General features: G+C 38.2%; 2 protein-coding genes across 3 annotated transcripts in view; one reads left to right on the top strand and one right to left on the bottom strand.

Annotated features, from left to right (window-relative positions):
* Positions 1-1,811: 1,811 nt before the first annotated feature.
* On the bottom strand, positions 1,812-17,314 carry PTCD2 (pentatricopeptide repeat domain 2). Its single transcript, XM_062513142.1, is given in 11 exon segments — positions 1,812-2,116; positions 3,457-3,570; positions 4,338-4,412; positions 5,847-5,960; positions 8,613-8,704; positions 9,813-9,891; positions 11,196-11,325; positions 12,124-12,253; positions 14,604-14,696; positions 17,130-17,283; positions 17,285-17,314. Coding segments are annotated over 11 exon segments (1,236 nt in total). The 3' UTR covers positions 1,812-1,891.
* Positions 17,313-22,346, top strand: part of MRPS27 (mitochondrial ribosomal protein S27) — a 42,233-nt gene continuing 37,199 nt past the window's right edge. The window contains exons 1-2 of one of the 2 annotated variants that reach the window (XM_062513140.1): positions 17,313-17,376; positions 18,984-19,061. In XM_062513140.1, the coding sequence (XP_062369124.1) occupies positions 17,313-17,376; positions 18,984-19,061 (142 nt within the window). The remainder of the gene's footprint in view (positions 17,377-18,983; positions 19,062-22,346) is intronic. The other variant, XM_062513141.1, reaches the window with a different exon arrangement.

Below are 22,346 nucleotides of genomic sequence, written 5' to 3'. Positions count from 1 at the left end.
GGGTGCTGGTGCAGTTTTCCTCCAAAGGGTCCAGCGATGATGTGGATAAGGACCTGGTTCTTCCTCTGGAATCCAGTGGAGAAAGGCTGCCTTTGGCGTTCTAAACCTCAGTTTTTATCTAGGTAGGAAAGGCTTGGCTCATCCTCCTGGCTGGAGCATCTCCCAATGGGATGAAGTAATCTTATCAGTTCTATAGTAGGACTCAATGGCCCATTAACAGAAGATACTTCCCACAGAGATAAGGATGATCACCCTTATCAGTGATGGCCCATCAACAGAAGACATTTCCCACAGAGATAAGGGTGATCACACTTCTCAGATGGTAATAGAATATGTATGTTGTATTGTAAACCAGGACAGTGGAATTACATACTACACAATATAACAGAAAAAAGCAATAGCGGTATTCTTAGATTAATGTATGTAGTACTTCGGTCTATGCCACCAATCATAAAAAGGGAACACACGATTCACAGAAGTGTGATACAAACTTCAAATTATTCTTCACTTGCATGAAATTCCATCAACTGTGTAACAGTTTTTTGTACATTTTAAATATTAACAGGACACATTGTGACAAAAGAAATAAGACTGTTAGAGCTTCAGAAGGAAACATCCCAATAGCTGTAGCCACATTTGTTTTGAAACGTGGATGAATTCCTTCTTTGGTGTCTCACTGGCTACAGTGATATAGATGCAGATATTTATTCACAGAAAATAATACTCCGAGTTGTGACATTTGCTTGAGTGGGGCAGAGACAAAATAAATATACAGAGGGCAGAAAGAGAATGTAGCCCAACTTGGCAAGTACCAAGCTGAGTTCTACCTAGTCTTGTGCTCACAAGACCTACAAGTTCTCTTATCAACATATTCATCATTTCACATGCAAAGGCAACCAAAGGCACATGAATGCTAGCCAAGGTATACCTGTTTCCAATTCCTTCTATTCCAGATGGTGAGTGAGTTCATATTCTTGGGTGTATACAGGACTCACAGACACAAAAAAACTTTTCATGCCTAGAGTCAAGTACATTCGTTGTAGAGTCATTACAGATGGACAAAGTGAAGCTTCTTTATACTTTTTTCAATCAAAAAATAGGATAAACTATGCAGATGGTGTAATTATAGCTAAAAATGTGATCAGAATTGCTGTTAGAAACCTTTTATTACTTAGCTTCAAATTTGCATCAAGATTAGCTTATCCTAGGAATCTTAGTATCAGAAAATTAGAATGAAGCAATTCATTGAGTCACTCACTTGGAGAGTAACTTTTGATCTCCTTCAAGTGAGAAAGCAACCACTTGTTACCAGCTAATTCCCATGGCATTTCCATGATCCCCATTGATATGAAAAAATACTAATATATTTCTTTAGAAGTTTAGAAGAAGATATTAAAGTGAACAAAAGATGCTTGCTTCCCCCGATACTCCTGAGACTTTGAATTAACAGTTCAAGCACTTCCTGCTCTTTTATCTGGACTCTTGCCTGCTCCTATCCTTTCAGTCAGAATATTATATCCAATGAACACCAAATTTTCTTCTCATGAGCCACAGAAGTCAGGTCAGATACTCATACCACTTTGCTTGCTTTGCTGACTTCCATCCATTCACTTCAAAAATATTTACCATAGGAAAATTCTGACACAAGAGCCTGAGGAAAAAGTCAAACCTTTCTATCACTCCCATTTCTGAAAAACATGCAAATACCCACTATGGCAGTTTGTTTTTAGCATCCAAATTGAAACAAAGAAGCTACATGATCTGTATTTAAAATTAAATTTTATACAAACAACTTAAAACTTCTCACTGTGTAACAATGGAAAAGACATTTTATTTAAACCTGGATTTTAAGAGATGCTATCAGCAGTTCAGTTTGGCATCAAATACTGAATTATTCTAACAACAGATTTGACCAAAGTGGAATAGCACCCTGATTGCTCAATTGTTTCTGATTTAAAAGCTTTGCAGTGGTCTTCTTCGAACTAGGAATCTGGAAAAGCATGTCTTCCAGTGTGCACATGGTTATCCGTCCTGAAGCTTGTAGTTTTGCATAAATATTTCCTAATTTGACAGAAAGGTCAGGGTTCTCTTCCATCTTTTCCCTGACTGTAGCCAGCTAAGGAAGAGAAAATGACAGATTGTTACAGTTCAGCAAATGGAGTTCTCATTCTACCACTACACTGAAGAACAGCAGTAACTCAAAAAAAGTACACAGTGTAAGATAAGTGGCTAAGGCAATGACTCATAAGATGAGGATTTTATGAAGAGTACATTATGCATCACAAAATGGTGGAAAGGCACTGCTTAGCTATTAAAGAGAGTTTATTAGATTTAAAACTTCCTTGAAGTTGTACAATCCTATTTTCAGTCCTACTAGAGACAAAAACAATTATTTTCTATTTAAATCCAGGAAACATAATTGCTTCCTGGAATCTGCTTTCCAGATCCCCACCATTCTAATTATTCTTATGTGTCTTTGTAAATGCACAGTGCAGTACAAATCCATAACATTCAGACTATAGAAGACTGACAAGTTCTGTATGCCATCCACAAGAGTATACGCTCAAGTGTTAAATAAATCCCTTAAAAAATATTATTATCAATGAAGTTTTGTGGAAGGGGACAGTAAGGAATAATGCTTAGTCTTCTTTTGGCACCTAAAAATTTCCCAAAGTCAAAATACAACACTAACACATGCAGCATTTATTGCAATGACTTTACAGAATCAAATGCTGCTTAAAGCATTCTTTTCAACATGGCAGTTAATATATATGGGCTATATTTTGAAAGGTTGGCCCACCCCTTCTCCTAATATTTATTACTTTGCATATTAGTTATTAATTTTGTTTAATAGGCAGCAGTGAAAGACTACGTATTTAATTATTAACACTGTCTTAAATGTCTTGTTCTACAGGCATATCCAAAATGAATATACTAAATAAGCTTTAGGAAAAGCAGCAGCAATGCTGACAAACTGAGAGGAGCTACATATGTGCTCTAAAGGAAGCGTTCTTATTGTTCAAGCCTGTAAAAACCAGTTTTCACAGTAAAATATAGTAAATAACAAAAGCTACTATTTCCCATATCACACTTCCCCTCATAGGTCTTTCATACATTACCAACCCAACAATATTGCTGTTACCAGAAATTTTATTCTCATTTCACATTAAATAAAAATAGCATAGGAGGCAAGGGATTAAATCATTCAATGCTACTGGGGACAATGTCATCTACATTCAGATGCAATATGAGCTTCTATATGCAAGATCCACAACAAAAAAAAGAAGCGAACAGTTAAGTGTTTTTGTCCAAAAACAGAGGAAGCTAGCCAGCTGCTTTTGTACTGGAATGCATCAGAGCCCAAACAACTGCAGCAGGGCATACTCAGGCACCTCTAGTTCTGTAGGTGAACCACCATTGTCATGGCTCAGCCTAGTACCATGACTGTATACTTACCACCTGCTCAGAAAACTCAGTTTTTTTCACAAAAGGAGGAGTATCTACTTCCACTGCTGCCTCTAAAGTATTTATTACTTCTTTTAGTAAACCAGATCTGAGCTGGACAAGGACCTTAAAAATACAATAAAAACACACCACACAAATAGTACATATCATAAAGAAAGCAAATTTTTACAAAAGTGTTTTGATGAAGACATGAAGCAAAGCATGGTAAATTACATTTCCAGATGGTACACTGAGAAAAATCCATCCACTGCAAAGAAAGAGATGGAATGATCAATTTCCTCAAACGTTTGGGGGCTTTTACCAGCTGGGATCTGGAAAGGAAGGATGAGGCTTGAGGTAGAGCTTCTCTGATGGAGCTGCATTACCTGCTCTTGAGTAACGTGGTTTTTACCACAGTCTAGAGGTCACTAACATGGCACATGCAGACCTTCTCCCATATTGTAGACTGCAACTAAAGAAAAAAACCTTTTGTATGTATGCATGTGGATACAGTTTGCAGGGATGAAAGGGGCCTGAAGTGGGCAGAGCATTTACTTGGAGCTGGATTTTTAAAATCTTTTAGAGCTAGAAAGCAAAAATCATAACTACAAATTGTACATGGGTCTATGCTCGCAGATGTAGGACTGGTCTATTTTACATTCCCACGTATAGGAGGAAGTGACTTTAAAAAGTAGGTGGAGATTGTTAACAGCTCAGAATGTAAGTAATCCAACAGACAGAAATTGTCTGTTGGCTCAAAAAACAAGCTCAGCAACACTATGAACACATGCCTGTGCTAGTAAGAGGCTGGTCTTCTGTTACTTTGCACCTGGGAATTCATAGGCCAGTGTAGTATACTCTGCAAGATTTTAATACAAGGCAAGCATACTTACTTTAAGATTATTGTAGAGTTTATTCTCTGTTCTCATTATCTGGGAACAATAAAATTTGGCTTGTGCTACATCATTCTGGGAAGGAATCATAAAAAATAAAAAAAAATTCATACATTTCTCAAAAACTTGAGCAATTAAAGAAAAACAACAGTCCTTCACAAATTTTCAATAAATCACAAGGCAGCATCTAGAAGCCCTTTACCAAGATCCACAGACACTAAACAGCATCCAGCCTGCAAAAGGAATACCCTATGCTGGAGTTCCCACATCATCTGGCTCTTCAGGACTGTGTGTGTGTCTGCCTCATGTAACCACCATTGAGCATGAGATCACTTAAAATATGTTAAGATTTACATACATGCTTAATTCAACTCATGTCAGAGTAATGAAATGAAGCATATGTTACTCTGTATATTTAATCTGCCCAGCCTTTCTAACCTTTTGGACATACACATTTACAGTACTGTATCTATGTCATCAGTTGCTTTGTATAGACAGTAAATGATACACTGACATTTACTAGACCAAGCAATGCTACTTGGGATCAAGAAACATCTTACAGTAAGAAGTGCAGACAAAATTAATTCAGCTTAATGAACAATTAAATGTAATGTGGAGCATTATTCCATTTGCAAAACAAGAATTTCATGCCACTGCACACGTGAATAAATTTATTTCAATGATGCTATTTTTTAGTATCTTCATTCACAGAGACAACACAAAAAAGATCACATAGTGCATAGAAACTTCAAACAATTCTATTCCACTTATTCAAATTTGTGAGAAAGATCAAATTTATAGCACTTCCAGCATCTCTGACCTCTGTTTTAACATGAAACAGAGAAGGTTCAGGACATACCCAACCTGTATACACAAATTAATGGCAGATGAAATCCAAACTTCACTCCAAAGTTTAGAATTTCCTAATAGTTATTCTCCTGCTCCATTTTTCACCCTGTGCTGCCTCAGAGCCTCTTCATATCAGTACTTAGGCATGTGAGGTATAGCAAAACCTCCCCAGGCAGAAAACATGCTGTGGAGAAAGTCCACCTCCCCAGCACTAGGGAAATACACATCAATGCCTTGGAGTCTTCCTCCCAAGACAAACATTTAAAAGAGATGACTGCGCAAATACTTTAAATTTTTAATTCTATTTAAAGGAAATCACTAAATAGTAGTATCTGTGGGACTAGATCCATGGTGACACCTAACCTTTGGCCTAACTCTCTATTTTTTAAATATTCTAGATGGCATTATCACAAAACATATGTGCATTAGACTCAAGACTTATGTTTAGATTTACAAACTTCCATATTCAATTTGTGTGAGCATTGCCTATAATCCTACTGTTTCAGGAGCATGAAAGTTCCAATACTTGAAGCTATTACATAGCAATGCTTTCTCCATGTCAGTTTCCTTTCACTATCTGTCTACAGCAAAACTAGAGAGCATCTCTCTCTCTCTCTCTCTACAGTGACCCAGGCACAACTGAAAAGAAACAGACTGTACCTGCTTGAGAGCAGTTGCCACTGCAAAGCAGTATGCCCGCAGTGGTACCATGTCACCTCTTAGCTGTGCTTCCTCAAACAGTCTCGCAGAGATTTTGGAAGACTCCAGGTTGCCCTGCATAGAAATATCAGAATAAGTTGTGCTTGTTATTCTGGTTACCTGGAAGGACTATATGCACCTGCAGTGATATACAGAAGGTATTCAGAAGTCAACATATTGTACAATCACTAAGGCAATATGTATCTGTACCCAACCAAGCAGACTCAGTGTAGCACTTTTTGAGAACTACAACATCAAAATATCATATTCAAAGTGACAGAGATCACAGGAAGGTGAAAATAATTTGTATTATTTTAACAACTACAACTTGCCCTAACTATTTGGGCTTCTGCAACAGATGAAACAACCCCAGCAGTATACTGAACAAATACACATTTTCATTTTCACTTTCAAATAATTTCTAAATCAGGAAGGAAGGATTTATTTTTGTTGTTATTTTATTCTAAAAGCTACATTAGATAGTTACTGAAAAACAACACTTTCTGAGCTTCAAACTATTAAGTACCATTCCTAAAGAAAGTACCATTACTAAAGAAAGCTGTGTACTTGTGAATTTGAACATTCAGCCTCTCTTAAGGAGAGACTTGAAAAATATTCTAATTCTTGAAAAATGTTTCCGAAGTATATATTCTAATATTACAGCTTAGACATTTCCCTTTTTCAAACACAGAAAGCTTCCATTATTGTTGGGAATTTTCAACAGGCAATAGTAAAAGGCAATGAGTTTAGGTATGTGCTACCTCTAAAACTATCAACTCTCCAAATCAATGCTGCTCACCCTGGAAATTGCAAGTGGAACTGACTGGACCCCAGACAAAATAGTACTCAAACCTAAAAGTTGGCAGCAGGGAGGTTTTGTAACAATTGGTACCACCAATATGGATAAGAGTCCTCAGATTTGGTGTTGATTTCTGTTCCTAGTATTCAAAGTGATATTCCTGCAAAATATGGTTTAAAATATGTTCCTTGAAAATTTAGAAATGTTTTGACCACCAGAAGACTAATTATTATTTAAAAAATACTTTGTTTTGATCAAAAGGTCTGTAGCTCTTTCCTGCACTAAAAGAAAGATCATCTGTTACCTCAGGGTATGGCAGGGCCTTACAGTGACTTAAACCATGCCAGAAGTGTTATAGAGTTGACCTCAAAAATATCTCTGTGCAAAGCTTAAACATTAATTCCTTTTTTTATCCACTGGAAATAATATGAGCTTTAAGCCTTGTACATTTTTCTGTACTGGTCTCTGGCAAGGTTATTCAAAATAAATCAAGAATGGTAAAAATCCAGCAAAACTTTTATTTTATACAGTACCATTATTTCTATTATTTGAGTACTGCATCTTGAAGATACTTAGTTTCAAGATTTTTTCTGATACGTCTTATTTTGCTTCATGAGAAAAAGCAACTTTGAGCTTCATTTTTTCTCCTCCTCCTCCTCCTAAGAGATGAACCAACAGACTAAGCTTTTAAAAGAGCTCCACCTAATCCTTTTTAGTGCATGAAGGGTTACTACTTATTGCCCCACGGACAGTATTTTACCTCAGTGAAAAAGTCCCACAGATTTATTGTGACTATTCAATCCAACCAGGTGACAGTGTAGAATCATCTCCCCCTCTCTTTTTATCAATAGTAATTATGGGCCAGATTCTCACTGAAAACATAAGTAGGGCCAGAAGCTTGAGAAAAAGAAGACTTGGGAACCTATTCCTGTTGCACATCCTTGGATCCCAGTGTTCTAACTGTGGGCCATGCTAAAAAAACTTGTAAAGATTTTAGGAAAGAAGCTACAGCAGACCTAAAGGCACCTGTAGCTGCCTCAATTCATTAGAACTGAGAATTGCAGAAAAACCCCATAAACTACTGCTGAGGTACCATTTTAGGCTAACTCCTTGTTACCACATATGGCCAGTTTCATTGCATGGTTAGCTGAGAAACATAAGGAAGTTTAGTCTAGTGGTATAACTTTTTTCCCTAGCTAGAATCTTTATAAAAGATGAGAGAATGTTTCCAAATGAGTTTTGGAAAGGTTCGAGTGCAGAACTGATTCAAATCTGGAGAGAAAGATAAAAATAAAAAAGTTCTGGGATCTCACTTTGCTATGAAAGGGAAACAATTCTACAAAAACATTCACTAGAACTGATGTATTCTAGTTTCTTACCATGCTCATACGCTTCTTCTTCAAGCTAAACATCAGGTAAGCTCAAGGGGTTGCTTGTTTACCTAAAGGCATTAATTTATGTTTCTTTTCTCCATTTAGCTGCCCATTTTCATCAGGCGTATAGAGAAGAGATTACAACTCTATTCCTTGAAAAACTTGTGTATAATTATATAAATGGTTCAAGACTTCTTGTGGGGGGAGTGAAGAAATGGATGGGGGATGTCTGGCAAACAGAACATATCATGTACATACATGCCTTAAGGAAATGAGACTATAAAAACAATACCGAGGCTGAAGAGATGCAGACAGAGAAAAATACTCCAAGGTAATCAAAGGCTGTACTATATTTGCTCCTTAATGCTCATGCCTGTATATGTCCACCATATCATGTACTACAAAGTACCTTAGGACTTGCATATGTTTAAAATATTTGCACTAGATACAAAATCATGACATGGAATTTATGGAAACCCTCAAAAAATCCAAAATTTAAAATCTAAAATAAGAGATAGAGAAGGCACTTCAAATACTTGCATTCATAATACTTACCAGTTTATAGCATATTGCAGCTGCAAGTAGATAGGTTTCTTTGTTGAAAGGTACACCTTGTTTTTTCATTTCTACCAGAACTTCCAAAGCACCTATCAAAAATATATTGGTGTTGCTCACTTCAAAATTTTAATTTTTAACCTCTCATAACTGTAAAGAAGAAACTGTTCAGTAAGGTATGAGTTCAGTAAGTTTATTTGAAAATATGAATGAACTGAAATCCGTTATTTGAAAAATTCAGAAAGTTTAGTGCAAGGTCATTTGGATCTCTTTCAACTTAGCAAGGAGGTTTTCAGTTTACACTAGCACATGGCTTTATTCTTCTATTATTTTTATATAAAAATCAAAAACTAAATTCTATATACTTGATAAAGCCACCCTCACTGTTCCTAACTGCCGGGAAAGCTTCCACCAATATAGGCAAACTACATAGCATCTCCTCATTAAATCACACAGTCCATTTCATAATGCTGCATTGAGGTGCTGATCTAGGTTTCTTTTACAGTGGCTTAATGTCAACTTTAAGGACTGCTGGACTTAAATTGGCCAAATGTTAAGAGACCAGCCATTATGTGTGCAACAATAATCAAATAAAGGGATTTGCTAGAAAAGTTTTAAGGTTTTCTTATGGAAACTCTTTTAAGTTAGGTCAGATGATTTCCCCTTGTCTTCACAAAGGGCCAAACTGATTTGAGGCTGGACTTCTACATTGCAGTAACCACTCTGTGTGAGGACAGAAGTAAGAGAAACCAAGAATATAATACGGTTTTGGGGGAAAAAATACTCCTCCTTGATCTGACACAAATGCAGAATGAAGAAAAAAAAATTGTTGAGGAAATTAACATTCCAAAGCTCACATAAACCAGATTTTGAATAGAGAAGAAAAAATGCTATGGGAAATTATGAAGTAAAGAAAGGTAAGACTTTAGTGAAGAGGGTTTGGGGGAAAAGATTTCTTGGATAAAACAGTTCTGTGGAACTTGAATGGCAAGAATTCTGTGGGAAGTATGAAACAAATAGACTCTTCCATTTTTATTACACTACAGTGCAACTCATTCGCATCTACAGTTATTTATACAATGTTTGGCCTTCTAAAGCCATAGCCAATCAGCAAACATACATATACACACCCACACACACCACTTACAGTGAGAAGCATCCTCACCAAAATTAATTTGCCTTAGCAAATACGGTACTTACTTTCAAAATGGCCCTTTTTAAACAACATAGACATCAAAATATGGAATGATGTACTGTCTGAGAAAAAACCATGCAAATTCTGGAAGGAAATAGAGCAAGCATTAATATAGTCAGGACAGTGAAGAGTCTTATTGTGCAAAGCATTTAGCAGGTTTTCCTATTGGAACAATTCTCATCTCTACAAGTTCAGCATTTAATCTTCTCGGTTCCCTGTGTCTAAAACACCAGTGACTCATTATGGTCAAAAGTTTACTAGAATTAAACAGAAATTTCTCAGAGAGTCCCACTATCATTTTTTTAATGACCTGTTAAGTCAATGGAAGCAGAAGTCACTGAGAGCTGCAGCTGATGAACAATATCCTTGGGGTAAAGTACCACCACCATGAAACTCAATGAATTTTTTGCTGATCACAATATTGAAAGATCAGCACAAGAGCTTGAGTGAGGATGGTATGAGTAGCAGATGAGACACTAATTAAATTTTACATTTCACTTCAACCACACTGTGTATTGGGAATAGACAAAATATCAGGGGTACTGAGTTTCTCCAAATGAATCTGAAGAAGTGTTACTGTGCCTTACTATTCACCAGTTACTACATACTATAAATACAGCAGTTCCCATCTTAATGATACAAATCTCAATTAAAAAAAACCTCAAACCAAATAAAAACTACATATACCCTTTCTTAAACATGCCTAACTTAAGAATAGTGGCAAGATTTCTCCCGTTTCTGGTTAGGCAAATCTCATGCCTTAATGAATTAACGTCAGCAAGATTTACACTGGCTGTGAGATTTTTGAAGTCACAACATTATTGTACACACTGGACCAGATTATTATCTTGCCATAATAGAGGACACAGAATTTTAAAGATGTTCAGAAACAAATCCCTCAGCTTCTTCTTCGAGCTAATGAGTATCATACCACTTCTATAGGGTTCAGAGAGAGACTGAAGTACAGAGCAATACAGTGAACCTGTTGGTTCAAGTAATCCAAGGAATTTTGGAGGACTACCACAGAAAAACTCACAAGTGCTCATTTCCAAGATTTAGTGCAACACAGGATGCAGTAAAACATGCATCAGCTGAATTAATTTAAGTAATTATTCTTTCATCAATACTTTTAATTCAATTTTTATTCAAATTACACAATCATACAGAAATAAATTAACCAATCAAACTAGTATTTAATTTCTTTTTAATTACTGTGTTAAAATATAAACCATGTGATCTGCACACCTACATTAATGTAATGGACATCCTTGTTACTGCAACACATCTTCAAATCTATCAGCTCAGCAAGGCTCATGTGTAGCATACCATTACTCATATCTGACTAATAATAAGAACAACAATATTTTTAATATATATAGGGGAATTACCTGATCTTTAATAAGTTCTACTGCAGGTCTTTCAAGGTCTAGCTCGTAACACAGCCTCATAAAGAGTGGTCCAAATTTAAAATTATGTAAGGCTGTGATTCCATTCTGTTCATGGTACCTATGGGAAAGATTAAAAAATTAATCACACAGGGCATGGAATTTGCCTACGGACAACAGCTTTAAATAAAGAGGAGGGTATGTACGTGCAATGACTATGCCAATTTCCTAGCTGCACCAGCCAAAGATATTTAGATAACAGGAAATTAATTTTAAGGAAAATTATTGTTTTGATCAAAAAATATATTAATTGGTTATAAATAACCTCTTTTATTACCAATAAAGTAACCTTCATGGGATAAAGAATAGCATGGGTCTCTGCCTTGAAAATTCCAAGCTACTTTATCTTCTATTTATGGAACAACAGCAAAGGAAGTTGAAGCAGTTTATTTTAGCAGCAGTACCAGCTAAAATACCTCAACAAAAATATCAAGCATTTCACTTTTTTCTTTATAGTCCCTGTATCATATTTGCTGGGAAAGTTTCCATTCATAAACCTCCTGCTACTGACTACTGGTTACAGGCCAGTTTATAACTAGTCATGTATTGGCTGGAATGCCCCAGAACACCTCTGCCTTGTAGCTGCGGGATAATTTTTCTCTCTGGTTCACCAAACTGTAGGACACCAATTTGCTCCCACAGCTTAACTTTCCTCTGACCTGAGAGCCTCTAAAGGGTTGGAAGATCCAAAGTATTTAAATAAAAATACAGTTTTAAATTAAGGGATTAACCATACGTATTGCAATTGAATTAGGGTCAAGACCTCAACTGCAGATATAACCTGGTGATCTAATAAAAGCAAAAAAAGATGATCCAATCAAAGCAAAATGATAAAGGCAGAAAAGGGTGTTACTTGGATTGTTAAAAATACCTGTAAATAACTTCTCTGGCTAGTTCCACATCAGATGAAGTCTGACATAAATGCAGCAAACTTTTTAATTCATTTTTGAGAATTATTCCATTTTTCTTTAGTTTTTCTTTAATATTTTTAAAGTATTGATCTGAAAATAAAACACATACAGCAGCAGTCTATAGACAATTCCATTAGCTGAGTTACATACTTGGTACCTGAAACATGGAGACTCAATGAAGCAGAACTCTTTTCTTTTTTTTTTTTTTTTTTACCAAGAAAATGGCATAAAATTTCTAACAGGCAAGCAAGCTAATGTGTCCCCATGAAGTCATGCCAGATTTAGAAAACGAAGGAGATGCATATTGTGAACTTTATTTCACTATATATGTTACGGAGCATATCAGCTAACGCAGAAGTTTTAACAAGGAACAAATTTTTTTAACATTTTTTGTTCTTTTTCTAAAATGCAAGCAAGCAAACAAAACTATTTCCACTCAGCATTCAAATGACTATAAGAACTTCTACTCAACACTGTTCATAAAGAAGACTTAAATTCTTTCACAGCTGATGAACACACAAAGACTTTCATATATAATCTACCTATTTCTTTAAATACCATAACCTTGGGGTTGCTACTCTTCTGCTCCAAAAGAGAGGGTTCTCTATCCAGCACATTTTCCTATGAAAAAGCAAGCACAAAGACTTGTCCTTCAGTTGGTAATTTCAAGCATCTGATTCATATATGCACAAGATTAAAATCACATATACCACCTGGTAGCTGCGTTCCTCTCATGGCGCTGCCACCTATCTTGATTTGGGAAATTAACTTTTTTGTAGCAGTTGCTGGGTCACTGCTCTTCCCAAGCTAGTAACTCTTTGCACAAGAGGTGCAAAGTAGGCATCCCAGAGAACAATGTGTACAGTTACTTAATGCTTAACATGCAAATACAAGTCCTTCCTCAAGACTTCAATTTTGAGTATTGAACTGAATTGAACTGAATAATGGAGTTGAAGAATTGAATAGGCAGAATTGAAGCCTGTGAAGCCAGAAAAACGCATATGCATATATAACGGTGGTGATGTGTTAAAAAGTGTACAGAAATTTCAAAAATATTTGGGATCTGAACTGTATTTACATTATTTTAACTCTATAACTGCTGTAGCTAATAGTATAACTATTGTAACTACTGTAAAACAATTGTTAATACTTGCCTCATAAAAACAAAAAACAATTGTAATTATATATTCTGTATAACAGTTATTACTCTTTTCCCTAAACTTTCTAAATTGAGTTTATTACTACTACTATTGTTATTATTACTACTATTATTAGTATACATAATTACTACTTTTCATCTTTCAAGTGTAACATTAAACACTTAATACAGAAACTGTGCACTCATACAGACAAATAGGTGCTTGGAACAATGATTTCATTACTTTTCAATGGATACAGTTTGCACAAAAGCAGAAGGTGAACTGTGATCCATATAGAAGAATATCTGTCTTCTAATAACTTGCTTGGGCAGGAATAATTTACCCCCAGCAGTAAAATCAATGTTTCTCAAGTATAGGATGAATAAATTACAATATGAGAATATCATCCCAGGAAAAGATGATGATACTATGATTAACAACTGCACAATTTAAATTCAACTTAATATAGAAAAAAAACATCAGGATGATTTTGCTTCCCTCCCTGAGAGGAGTGATTTATATAAAACTAGATCTGACTATTTGTCCCTTCTTGCCTTAAAATTAACTTCAATCTTTGGAACAGTTTGTATCACTAGCACACCCACGCATGAGAAACCAGGAGTTTTACCTTGCTTTTCTTAAATAATGAGGGCAGCTTTATGTTTCTTAAAGAAAGGAATTTGTATACCTTTTAAATAACATGACAAAATCAGAAAGAAATCCACCGATCTTGCTCCTACATTAATTTGGAAAACATTTTGCTTTTCATATTCTGAGTAGCATATATCATTTGGAACTGAGTGTAAAACTGAGAACTCACATTAGGCAAAAAAAAATATCTAAAAATATATGCTAACAAAATTTAGAGAGCAAATTTAAAAAAGAAATTTAAAACACACCAAAAAAATCTGTGAAAGCCCTTTTCTGGATAGTAAAGTAACTACTTAGCTTTGCATTAATTTTCTGTGCTGATAATATACTTGAAGCAAGATTTCTAGACTGAAATTGGTTTTTTTATTAGACTACCTAACATAGCTGGAAAAATGAGGGCACAAATATTTCAGGTCTTATGTAAAAACCTTACACACATGAAAGCTTCTCAACACATATTCTCAACACACCGTAATTAATACTACATTTCATTCTACAAAGCTTCAGATCTTCCATTAATGTTAAGTACAAAACACTTGCAAGAGGAAGGCATATTTTGTTTCTTTAAATAAGGTCAATTGGCATCATATTATTATGACTTTGTTTCCTAAGACATGCTAAAAGTGGTGACTATGAAATAAATGCTATACCTTTATTACCATGAAGCTCATTTCTAATTGCCATTTTCACCTGCTGAAATTCTTGTAACTTTATATCTTCTTCTGTTAGCAGATACCGCTTCCCTGCCATAAGAAAAAAAAGGAAGGTTGAGTTTTATATTACAATGTATGATTTAATCGTACAGAACCTGGCGTGTATGAATTACTGACAACTGTGCAATGAAAAATCATTCACATATGACACTAAAAGACAGACTGCAAAAAACTGCAGCTACTCACATCACTAACAAAAGAACCCAAATAACATGCCACAGCTTTCCAGAGCTTACGTGCACAAGGATGAAGAAGTACCTAGTTACTGGCTGTGCTAAAGAAAAACTAGAAGTTACATTCCTCTCCACTAAGCCAAGGTACAAGAAGATTCCGCACAAAATCCCTGCCCCCTCCTTTAGACTTTTGTAAGGATTTGTCTTGTTTTCCTTTGTTTTACCTAATTCACTAGTAGCACAACCTTCTTACCCCACAAATGCTCTCCTTACTACTGTAAAATGAATCATTCTGGAAGCTCCAAAAGCAGTAGGAAGACACAAAAAGTTTATTTTTTTAATTTACAAAAACAACAAGGATATTATTTGGATTGTAGTAACACTCGGCAGCTAGTAATGTTCTGCTGCAGTAGAGACTTCAGAGATAAGACAGTCATTTAGTGTAGAATGTCAAAATTAACTTTGGGTCCTGACTTTAACTGTACTGTGTTGGAAGGTTCTTTAAAACAAGCATCATGCAAAAACTATTTGACAAGTTTTTGCTGTCACAAAAACAGGTGTCTAGAAGATTTTTATTCGCAACTACTGTCTTTGCAACAGAGAATCACATAACAGCTTACCCTGTTACAATCTAAAATTTTAAGGCTTTGGCTTTTAAAGATTTTTTCTAACCATGAAAGAGCAGGAGCAAGTACTGAACTGAGTTAGGTTGTTTATTCTGCATATCCCTAGGAAAATATAACTGGCCATATAAACAAGAACACTTGTTTTCTAACCAAGTGAAGCATGATGACACACTTCATAAAACCTGAAGGAAAAAATCCATTAAATGGCACATTTATCCATTAAATTTGATTGAAACACTTCCAATGGGTAAACAAATACATTTTATTCAGCATGAAATTGACCTGTATTACACTGCCATTTCCTTCCCACAGACCTCTTCTGCTCTAGCACTGAAAGACCATCCTTGTCGTGGGCCTCTCCAAAGCTGGTGCAGAAATCATGCTGGTGCAGAAATCATGCTGGTGCCTGGGCTGGGACTAGTACACCACACATCATCAACACTCAGTGGTCACAGTGTCAACAGAGACAGAAGGGCAGCAGAGTTTTATCCTTCTTCAATTCAATTTGCTGAGTTGTACCGCTTCCTTAGATTCATATCTTACAGCGTTACAGAAAAGTTTCAAAACCAAAGGGACCACCAAGGAAAAAGGAGGGAGATGAATATGAGAGCTGGCATGTGCAGGTGGTGCAGGCTATCCCAGAGAACTCAACCAACCAACCTGCTTAGCGTCAGGCACACTGCAACCCTCTACACGGCCAGCCTCTGAAGGGGATAGGCGGAGCATTGCTCAGAGAGAGGGGTCTCCATGTCTCTGAGGGGTAAAACAGAGGTGTAACCTGAGCCAAACTTTCAGCACGGCTGGCACAGCGTGTCAAAAGGCCAGCCGGGGCCTAGGCTAGGGAGCTCTCTGTCTCTACGTCTTTTCCATGTGCCTCTTTTTCCTCATCTCTGAATCCCAGGCTCTGGATAAGGCTGTCATCCTCCCAGAATAAATACACATTTATGAAGCTGCATGTTCATTTGTTTGGCTTGATTTTTTTAAAATATCATATCCTGACAGCAGCAAGCGGGGGACATGCTGACTAACACTGACCTCTGGGGTGACCTCATCGCAGCCTTTCAGTGGGGCTACAAGAGAGCTGGAGTGGAACACGCGCAAGGGCATGTAGTGCTGGAACATAGTGGGAATGGTCTTCGACTGGAGTCAAAGGCTTTGACTAAAGAACAGATTTAGGTAAGATACAAGGAAGAAATTCTTTACCAGGAGGGCACCGAGACAGTGGAATAAGTTGCTCAGAGAAGCTGTGGATAGCATTTCTGGACGTGCCCAAGGCCGGTTTGGATAGGGCTCTGAGCAACGTGGTCTGCTAGAAGGTGTCCCCACAGTACGGGGCTCTCAGTGGATTATATTTACGGTGCCCTCCACCCCAGGCCATTATGTGATTGTTTCACCGATTCTGTGACGCCGCCTGTCCCCGCGGGGCACCTCTGCCGCGCCAGCCCGGCCTGTCCACCGCAGCACAAACCGCGGAGCTCCCCGCCACGACACCCGCACCGAGAGAGGCATTCCCGCAAGAACTACAGCTCCCGTCAGGCACACAGCTGGCAGCGGCCAGCGAGCCTGCCGGGACCTGCAGTACTCCGCCACTCCCGAGCCAGCGGGCAGCCTCGCGCCCCGGCCGGGCATCCCGGCACCCACCCCCGCCACACAACCCCCGGTACCTGCGGGCGCGCAGCCCCAGCCGCCCGGGACGGGCGGGCGGACCGCCGAGCGCCGCGCCGCCTCCCGCACCGCCCGCCCAGAGCCGCCCGCCAGCACCGCCGCCATCTCACGGCCGGGCTCGCTGGGCGGGGCGCTCGCAGCCTCCCCCGCGCCGCCGCCCCCCCTCCTCCTGCCTCGGCGCCATGGCCGCCCCTGTGCTCCGGCGCGCCTTGCTCTGCAGCGGGAGCGCCCTCGGCGCGGCCCCAGGTCGGTGCGCTGCTGGCGGGGCGGGGGGCGCGGCGCTGGTTGTCGTGGTTGCCGCCGGCTGCGGTGGGGAGCATGTGCAGGGACGGGATGCTGCGTATGGACTTCACTCAGCTTTCCCTTTTCCTCTCTCTCTCTGTGTGCATGTGTGGAATTGGAGGTCGTTCAGAAGACGTTTAATGGCTAGCACGTAGTGCAGGAGACTGTTGGCAATTTGTTTTTTTAATAGATAATACCCGCCTGCCGATTTCATAGCTCGACGTGGTAGGACTTGCCTTTTTGGGTTAGGGGAGGCCACGCGGAATTGTACGGGAGGCTGCCGAACCCGCGGCACTGCGCGTTCAGCACAACTGGTACCGGCGGTGACGGAGGCGCCACCAAGGCTGATCTTTTGGAAGAGTGAAAGATCTGACCTTTGGGAAGAACTGAGCCCAGTGGCGATGGGTACAGTGTGGCGGCGATCGGCGGCTGCTGCCCCGAGCACGCGTGTGTCGGTGCTGCCTGCTGGTGTCTGGAGCCGCGCGTCCCGGCCGTGCCGCCCCGGCCCTGGCCACGGCTCTGGCTCTGGCTTTCTCTCCGGGCCTGGCTGTGGCTCTGGTTTTGTCTCTGGGCCTAGGCCTGGCTCTCCCTCTGGGCCTGGCTCTTTCTGGCTCTCGCTCTTTTTGGCCCTGGCTCTTTCTGGGCCTGGCCTCGGCGCAGCACTCGCACACGCGCGGCCTGTGCTGCAGAAACAGCCCCGCAAAGCCTCGTGCTTCCTAGTGGCCTCCTTAGCTGTGAATAAATGAATGAATGAATGACATTTTGTTCATGCTGGGGGAAAAAACAATAAAAGACCCCAAACCACGCTAAACCCCCGTAATCTTTTGCGTACCTCTTTTATCAACATAGTGAAAAAAAGACAACTAAAGGAAATGCCACCAACCAACCAGTAATGCTTTATTATATTTTATTTTGTTTTTAATTTTCTAACTGTTTGGTGACGTGTTGTACGTATTTTCATATTTTTAACGTCTTACTGTGGAATCCTGTGTTCTGAATTTTTTTGACGATAGTTTCCTGAGGTGTTCAGTGCTGGATGTGTGGGTATAATTGTGTGTCAGAAGGGTGATAAGGAAATGATGAAAAAATGAAAGCATTTTCGGTGACACACGCTTTTATAGGTGGAAATAATAACCATTCTACAACAGCAGAAAAGCCTGTCTGGAGCTTTTTTGTTTTGTTTTGTTTTGGTTTGGTTTTAACTTACATTTAGCTAATTGCTAAGGTGATGAAAGAGGTATGTGTGCACAAAGAAGTTGTTTTTATTGTTGAGGGTCTTCTCTGCATTTACAGATTTGCTATTTTCTTAAATGCACACTTTCAGTTTGGAAATACTTGTTTCATGCTGATAAAAAAAACTTTTAGGGAAAGCTTTTCAGTTTTAAGTATTATAATGTAATTGCTGATGCACGTATAAAGAATCTGAATTTTTACATTAGTAGATACTGACATAAAGACAGTTTAATGCATCCCACTTGGTAGCTATGACACAAAAGGGTGATACCTAATAAAATGTTTGTTTAGAGCTGTTTAAGAAACCCAGTTTACATAGTGATTTCTGTCTTCATTAGGTCGAAGATCTCTTCTTTCTTCAGCCTATGTGGATAGCTCTAGATGGGAAAAGAGAAAAAAAGAGGAGCACAGCCTGGGTGAGAACGGTTGTTTCTTCTCTCTAATTTGTCTAATTAATTGCAACCTGAGAACAGTTTTGGTTACCTTCCATCTGTAAATCCTTCAAAATAAAAAGGCTGTGAAACAATATGCTTCTGAGTTTCTATGTCAAAAAAGTGCTCAACATGTTAAAAAATTGTCATGTGTATTCAAAGCCATAGTGCAGAAACAAGCTTAAATTTGTCTGCTTACTTAATGTTCAGTTTCTATGAGCTGATTTTTTTCTTTCACAAAATCCAGAGTGTATGACTGTTTCTGACTGATGTCTTCATTGACATTGTTTTAACAGTACTGCAGTGTGAAAAAAAGCTATTCTGTAGGTATTACAGGGCAGTCATACTTAAGGATATTTTTAAAGGAGGGTGTTTTCCTCAGGGTTTTGCAGTTTCTTTTTGAATTACAGATTTTTCTAGAAGGGGTGGAGAGTGAAGCTAAACTTTTTATTTTCAAGGAGCTATATGTTAAACTGTCTGCTGATAGTACTGAGATCTCCTGTGCAGATTTTATAGCTAAATTATTTGTATAGATTGAATTTGAAATGACATTCCACTATTTTTGGTGACTACGTTAAATGCAAAGCATCTGGCAAAGCATTCTTCCATGGTAAAGATAGATTATTTATTTTTTAAATTTTGTACTACAGGTGCTTTGAAGACTCGTTAATTCATAGTCTGTTTTCATTACTGGGCCCCTGAACTGTGTTTTTTTACTTGCAACACAGATTGAGGCTGAAAGAATCATCAGTGTAATTCAGAGGCTTTTATCAGGTAGAAGGACAGAAAAATGATCAGACTGATCAGTGTTTTATGCAGTAATTTGTTTCTTTTATTTGCCTATGAGCCTTTAGGTGGGAATTGTCAAGATGGATGAAAAGCAGACAGTGAGTGGGTCCTTATGTCTGTAGCTTGGATCCTGCAGAAACTGTTGTTAATACCTTGTTACACTTTGCTGTCAATAGGACTGCTCATGCAGTATATTTTGGGCTGGAGCCACAGATTTGTGTCTTGGGATGCATTTGAACTAGTCACTTTCAGGTGGGAATGGGTTCTTATTTTGACAAATGTCATAGCCAACTGAAGTCCACTGTAAAAGAAAATGTTGTGCTGGTGCTATTTGGCTTTCTCCAGGCCTGGCAAGACCTTCTGTGACTGTTTGGCAGGCACAGTTCTTGCTGCTCCTCTGCTGATGGTCTTGAGCCAAAGCATATGTCTATTCCATGATTTTCAAATAGCTGCTTTGCATTTTCATTTTGTGTTCACAGAAAAGAGAAAACAAGTTAGCACAGTGTCAGCTGTATTAGCATTTTCAGAGAAGAGACAGCCCTGCAGACGTCTGCTCTGTACTGTCAGTTGTATGGTTGCACATGCAATCTTGTCTGTACTAGCTGGTGATTATAGCTAGAGTGAGTTCCTTGTGCTGAGGAAATGCTCTTTTATTTGTTTGTTTCAGAAGTTGTTTCAGAACTGTTGTTATGCAAAACTTTATTGTGAAGATACTTTTAAAGGAAAAACAAGTGCTTTTGTTGATTTAAAGCCAGTTCCATTTCTCTGCTGCAATGATGTGCTGTCCCAGACACAAACTCATTTACTGTGTCCATGTTAGACATGCTTTATTTTCTTCTCTGTAACCTCAGTTTAGAATCCAGGTATGAATGAGTTTAGCAAACTTCACTACTGAAAAATGTACGGGAAAAAGCAAGACTGTATTTTGTGTACCGAATTGTTTTTGTTCAAGAAGATAGGAATTGAAAATGTGTTAATTTGGAATTTGCAAATTATTTGTTGGTAGGAACATACCTGCCTAGAAGTAATTTGGATTCCACTTCTTAAAAGTGTAGTACCAAGGAAACCAGAATCCTAGGGGATGGCAGAATGCAGGTGACATGGGAATTTTTTTTTGTTAGAAAGAGTCACAGTACCTAAATTGGCTCATCTGCAACACCAGGTGGCAGTGCTGCCCTTCATTAATAATTTCCATTCAAAGCCTTGTTCAGTACAAAGGTCTTGTTCTTTCCAGTTATGTGGAAATAGAGACAAATGTGGAACAAATAAATTAGTAAGGCAAAATGCTTGCCTTGGCCTTTATGTTTTAGTTGGGTCTTTAAAATAAAACAAGGCTTTCTTTATATCAACAGTCTGTGAATTAAGGTATTAGTTTTACCCATCACTCCCAGGACAGATAAACTTTGCATCTCAGTTGTATCGCCGTTTCCCACCACTGGATCAGAACTCTGTCTTGAATGAATCACTTCTAAGAATACAAGGGTATAAGTAGAATAGCAGTGACCTATATGGCAGCCAAATATGCCACTTACTGATAATGTGCTACTTGTTGATGTGGCTACATTCCGTGGATGGTATGCACTGTGAATTGAACTGAAACTGTGGTGATTTCCTAGGCCAGCAAACTGGTATCAGAGTCATAACCGCTGGCTTGGAAGGTGAGGGTCAGTATTTTTCTAATCGTTGTCCTGAACCACCCTGTTGCAGGCAACCAGATGAGTTTCTGTGAACAAATAACAATAAAAGTGAACATGATATCTCATATACCAATGTTGCAGAGACCTCTATGAAGTCATGGGCTGAAATTAAATGACCTAAGCTTATATTTATGGTTTGTTCATTTGTTTCGTTCATTTCATTAACTCTTGAATATGCAGTAATACATTTTTAGAGAAATTAAATTTATGGAGTTAATCTTGTAGAAATGTATTTTTAGGCAGCATACATGACAGATTGTGTAGAACTAGTGGGGGTTTTTTTTGATGAGTCAGATAAAAGCATTTGCAGTGTGTATCTGTTAAAATGTGTGCAGAATTTTGATTTGGCCATTAAAATATTGGTTTGGTTTATACACCAATGCAAGCACTCAGCTTTTACCACCAACAATGCTAGGAGACTTGGGTATTCACATTCTTGCATTCTAGTCCTGCTATCAGGCTGGTTTAACTAAGAAGAAACTTTAATCTTGGTTATTGAGTAGCAGCTTATGAAAATTTGATTTACAAAAGGTGGCTGAATTATTTCAAATTATGCATTTGAGAAAAAGTCTGGTTTTAGGTGTTCTTCACAAAAAACAAGCTAGGAAATAATTACTCATTGCAATTAATTCCTGTAATACTACTACTGCAGAAACAGCAATTTGTCTGAAAACAAAGCTAAATTTCCCATTATCTTCATTTGTCTGCTATTCTTTTAATCAGCCCTCATTTTGTTGTGAGTCTTACACTGAAGATGACAGATAAGTGTTTACTATATATATGG

This window comes from Cinclus cinclus, chromosome Z, assembly GCF_963662255.1.
Source record: "Cinclus cinclus chromosome Z, bCinCin1.1, whole genome shotgun sequence".
Classification (NCBI taxonomy): Eukaryota; Metazoa; Chordata; class Aves; order Passeriformes; family Cinclidae; genus Cinclus; species Cinclus cinclus.
Note: the sequence above shows the minus strand (reverse complement) of the source record. Positions and strands in the feature narration are given on the sequence as shown.